This window comes from Calidris pugnax, unplaced genomic scaffold, assembly GCF_001431845.1.
Source record: "Calidris pugnax isolate Ruff unplaced genomic scaffold, ASM143184v1 scaffold21, whole genome shotgun sequence".
NCBI classification, from domain to species: domain Eukaryota; kingdom Metazoa; phylum Chordata; class Aves; order Charadriiformes; family Scolopacidae; genus Calidris; species Calidris pugnax.
Window position 1 is genome coordinate 1,657,979 of NW_015090770.1, and position 4,989 is coordinate 1,662,967.

At 56.7% G+C, this 4,989-nt stretch overlaps 1 protein-coding gene across 1 annotated transcript; it reads left to right on the forward strand.

Annotated features, from left to right (window-relative positions):
• The first annotated feature begins 1,220 nt into the window (after positions 1 to 1,220).
• TMEM37 (transmembrane protein 37) lies at positions 1,221 to 4,953 on the forward strand. The gene is made up of 2 exons (XM_014940194.1): positions 1,221 to 1,319; positions 2,203 to 4,953. The coding sequence occupies exons 1-2, from the start codon at positions 1,299 to 1,301 to the stop codon at positions 2,773 to 2,775; spliced, it is 594 nt and encodes a 197-aa protein (XP_014795680.1). The 5' UTR covers positions 1,221 to 1,298; the 3' UTR covers positions 2,776 to 4,953.
• Positions 4,954 to 4,989: the final 36 nt, after the last annotated feature.

Consider the following 4,989-nt stretch of genomic DNA (forward strand, 5'->3'; position numbering starts at 1 on the left):
GAAGCATGAGGTATGAAACCGAAGTAAACATATTGCTCGAACACTCCCTCTTACAGAAAACACCCCCAGCCAAATGGTTACAGATACACGTGTATTTTTAAAGGAAACATAGAAAACCCTCATAAAACTGTGTCGAGATTAAAATAATGAGCCAATCTGTTTAGGCTACTGGTATATTCAGAAACGGAAGCTGGAAGCAACATGAAGTTACCCTAACTTCTACCAGCCCATGGTGGAGAAGGAGATCCTTCCAGCTCCTCTTGGCTAGAAAGGGAATGGCCCCATTCTGCCCCCCAATACATACGAGGGGGGCCCAGAACAAGGACCCCCGAGTCCATCCCCTGGAGCCTGTGGAGTCACTGCAGACCTCCCCGCTGGAACCTCAATCAGAATTTGGCAGTAAAATGAGATTTTCTGATGACACAGCAAAACCTAGCTTCCTTGGGCTTTTTTTTTTTTTAAAAAAAAAAGTTGTTTTGACCAAAAAAGAAAAAAAAAAGAAAAAAAAAAAGTGAAGGGGTCAGTAATTCATTAGAGGATGGCAAAACATGAGCGAGGAAAAGAGCAAGGGCATAAAACTTTATGAGCAGCAGAGGTTTTTGCTGACGGTAGAGGTAGAGATACACAAGGTGAAGCGGGCTGGTTATTGATAAGAGAGTGCACGGCACCGCCCGGGGTGAGGAGGAGGAGGAGGACCGGTGTCCCACTGGCTCCCAAAACACCGTCACCGGGAGCAGATGGAGCTGGGGAAGGGCGGGATGGAGTGTTTTGATGTTCGGTGCCCGGCCATGCCGAGGGACACCTTGGCCACACACGCTTCTGGTGGAGAGCAACCCGATGGGCTGCAAAACCAACGGCACAAGCAGGTCCCAGGGATGGCCTGGCGTGGGGGCGGCGGCCAAAAACAAGCCCCGAGCTCGGCGGCAGCCGGTGCCACACGGGGAGGAACGAGCCCCGAGCTCGGCGGCAGCCGGTGCCAGACGGGGAGGGTCGGAGGGGCGGCACAGGGCACCTTCTCCCCGGGCTCTAGAGCGGGCACGGACCCCCCGATGCCCCGGGACGGGGCAGCTTGGCCCTTCCCCGCCGTGCCGTGTCGTACCGGGGAGGGGGCAGAAGGGTCCGGCTCCGCCCGCCGGGGCCGCGCTGCTGACTCAGCCGCGGGGGGGGCCCCGAGGGCGCCCCGGCCCGGCGGGCGTGGCGGAGGGGCCGGCCGGGCTGCCCGCCGCCCTCCGGGCAGATAAAGAGCCGCCGCCGGAGCCCGCCCGCTCGCCTGCCCGTCTCTCGGCGCTACCGGCAGCATGACCGCCATCGGGGCGCAGGTACGTCGCTACCGGCCCCGTACCGGGGAGGGGGGGTGGCCGCGCATCGCATTGCCCCGCCGTGCTCCCTGCACGGCCGGGGTCGCCCCGACTCGACCCTCCCCGGAGACACCCCCTCCCCGGAGACAGACACCCCTTCCCCGGGCAGGCAGCGGGTCCCTCGGGCTCCGCGGCTCCCCCGTCCCCACCGCCGCGGCACCGCTGGAGAGGGCTTTGGGGGTGCTTGGCGTAGCTTTTAATTAAATTTCGGGCTCTTACAGAGGGTTTCGCTGAGGAAGGGGTGCGTGGTCCCCACGCCGGCCCTCGGGGGTACGGCCGGAGATACCCCCCCGCAGCCCCGAGGGAGCCGAGCCCCGCAGCCCCGGGGCGAGGCGAGGGGAGGGGAGCCCTGGCCGCAGCTCAGGAGGGCTGTGGGAAAAGGAAGGCAGTGGGAAAAGCAGGGCAGTGGTGGCAATCGGGTGTCCGTCTGTCTGTCTGTCCCCCCCACTTCGCTTCTGCCGCCTCCCCCGTCCCGTCCCGTCTGCTCCATCCTCCCCAGGGGCCGGCGGTTTCCTCCGGCGCTGCCGGAGCAGGAGGCTGTGCCGTGGGGCAGGGATCCTGCTTGCTCAGCCTGGGAGCCTTTGTGATCCCGAACCCGGGCCTTGATGTGGGAGCATTGTTCCCGCATCCCGGGAAGCGGGAGAGCTTCACCCACCCTTCCTCTCTGCCGGGTACAGGCTGTAACTGCGCTGCCTTCCCCTGCGAGAAGGGCTTTGATGGGCACGAGCAAATCACTCCTCACGCTGACGTCCCACAGCTTTGTCCCGCTGGTTTCATTTCACCCTTAACTGGTGGTGGTAACTCAAGGGTTTGTTTTTTTTCTTCCCCCTTGATATCCTTTAAGGCGCAGAGGCTGCTGGCGCAGCGGAGGCCACAGAAATCCTTCTTTGAGACATTCATCAGGAGCCTGATCATCTTGTGCGTGGCCATAGCGGTGGTCTTGTCGTCCATCTCCGTCTGCGATGGCCGCTGGCTCTTCTCAAGGGGGCAGCTCTTCGGACTGTGGCACTTCTGCACCGTTGGCAACGGCAGCGTCCTCAAGTGTGTCACCGACCTCAGCCTGGCCAAGGTGGAGGGGCTGAGCGTGGGGGTGATTCCCATCAGAAGCATGGTGGCCTTTGCCGTTGTGGTTGCCATATTCGGCCTGGAGCTCTTGATGGTGTCCCAAGTCTGTGAGGATGCCAACGCGAGGCGGAAGTGGTCGATGGGCTCGGTTCTCATCCTGGGCTCTTTTCTGCTGTCGGCCACTGGGGTTCTGAGCTTCTCCATCCTCGTGAAGGATCACCTCACTTTCACGGGCTTCACGCTGACGTACTGGTGCGAGTTCATCGCTGCCTTTCTCTTCTTCCTTAACGGGATCAGCGGACTTCACATCAACAGCCTCACGCACCCCGGGAATGGGGTGGGCAAAATCTAGGCTCAAAGGGTGCCTTTGTGTAATCAGCTTTGCCAATTAGACTGGAAAAAAAAAAAAGGGAGTCTAATGAAGTTTGAAAAGGACACCGTGTCTTAAAATTGTGTGCGAGGAAGGGGAAGCGTGAGTCAGTCCCGATGCCTGTAGAAGACATACCCACCCAGCGGGCAGGGCTGGACAACACCAGCAAAGCAGAGACTGGGGCTGGCTGCTGCTGAGATGTGGTCTTCTGGAGGAGTGGCTTAAAGAAGAGGGCATCCCCATGAACACGCAGAGGGGCTGCGACCCACACACGGGGACTCAATGTTGAGGCTTGCACAAAGCCTGTGCTGCTGTGGGTTTGGTGTTGCCATGTTTTCCCCTGTACTCGAGCCTGTGAGGGGTGACACATATTTGGTGTGTCTCGGGGACAGGTGATTTGTGCCTGGCCGTGCTCGCTGGCTTGGAGTAGTGAAAATCTTCACTGGATCTTACTCCTCCATTTCTTTTTCCAAAGAGAAGGCACGCAGGTCTTGAATGTGTCGCTCGTTTTGTTTCCTGCTGACAAGTTCCCTGCATCTGTCCTTCTCTCTGGGAGTTCTTCTGGGACACGTCTGACAGGGGCGCAGGGAGATGTAGATATCTTGGGGCCAAGGACAGGCGTTGGGTGATGCAGGTGTACAGGGAAGGGTTCTGATGCCTTCCTTGAGCAGTGGTGCACGCTTGTGGCCTCTCCCTGCTGTCACCACTCATCTGCTGCCTCTGCAGGACATGTGACAGTCACCCCAACTGGCTCCCTCGCAGCCCTTGCAAAGTTCTCTTTAACGGGGCATTGCTCTTCCTGGTTTCTTTTTTGCCCCTTTGGGGCAAGAGGGACAAGCTCTGCAGGGACTTTAGGTGGGTGTTGTGGCTGGGCAGTCCATGCTGAGACCACTGCACCTTCTGGGGTATGTTTTGGTTGTCAGGGTTTCACGCTGGGTCAAGGGGAAATCTCACCATGTAGCTGAGTCTCCTGTAGCATTTCTTCTGGGAGGAGGAAGGTGTAGATCCCCCTAACCAGACCAAGTCCTTTTCATCCCCTGAGTAACAGTGGGCCTGGGAGGAGAAGCCCAAAATTGTCTAGGAAGGAGCTGATGGGGACAGCTCTAATCCATCACAGCTGATGGAAATCCAAAGAGAATTGGCCAAATTATATTAAGGCTGGTCTTCCTTCTGCCAATGCCTGAGTCAAGGTCTCTACAATTGCTGCAGCTTGGGGGGGGTTCCCTTTGCTGTCTGATGTAAAAGGGGAGAAGACCTCAGAGGCTGGGTTGGCCCACCTGTGTTCTCCCTGGCCAACTGTGTGGCACTCTTTTGCCCAGGTAAAAGTGTCTTCAGAGTATTTCAGGGTTTCTGTTTTAATGCTTGTTTTGTATCAGCTGGTAAAAATGTTTATATTTTTGTTTTAGGACAAATGTTTCTACATGTTTCATTTCTGTAGCTTGTCTGATGGCTATTGAGCAAGGTTTTCAGTTCCTGTGCGGCAAGTTTGACTCAATTTTTCACCTGAAACAAAAGCATTGTAGCACAAAGGCTGTGGAGGCTGTGTAGGCAAGCCAGGAGTAAACAGCTTTGTGTTTGAGAGCCACAAGTCGCATGGTCAGGCAGGACCTACATCTACGCTTGCTGAACATGCTCCTGTGGACTCGCTTGTGTCTGTGAGGACAGTCTCTGCTCCTTCTCAGATTTCCATAATTTTTTAAGATAACACTCCTAAGCCTGTTTTGGAATGCAGTTTCAGACCAGGCTGGCTCTGGATGGTGCCAGTTGTGCTTTTGCACGAGTCTACCCAATTTCTGGTGAGATAACACACAGAGCTGTGCTGCCCAGCCAACTCCTGAAGGTCTTGCAATGTTCAGGGCTCTGTTGGGGTTTATTGACTCTCTCTCTGAAGGACAAGAACCTTGTGCCCGTAACCTGCCTCTGGAAAGCTGCACTGTGATTGTGTGCCTCTTTGTGAAGGTGCTTTTGATTTGCTGAATTACACTGTTGAAGACATGCTAGTGGGCTGGACTTGCTGATTCTTGTGGGAACAGTGCTGTTGGCTTTAGCAGAGCCACTTACCCCAGAGAGATTCTGCAAGGTCTGGTCCCAAATGGTTGCCCTTTGGTGTTACCAGGTTGTAGAGTGCCTTAACTAACCGATAAATCAGTTGTGGTGCTTGGGGGGGGGGGGGCCTGGGCCGGGCCGGGCGGCTCC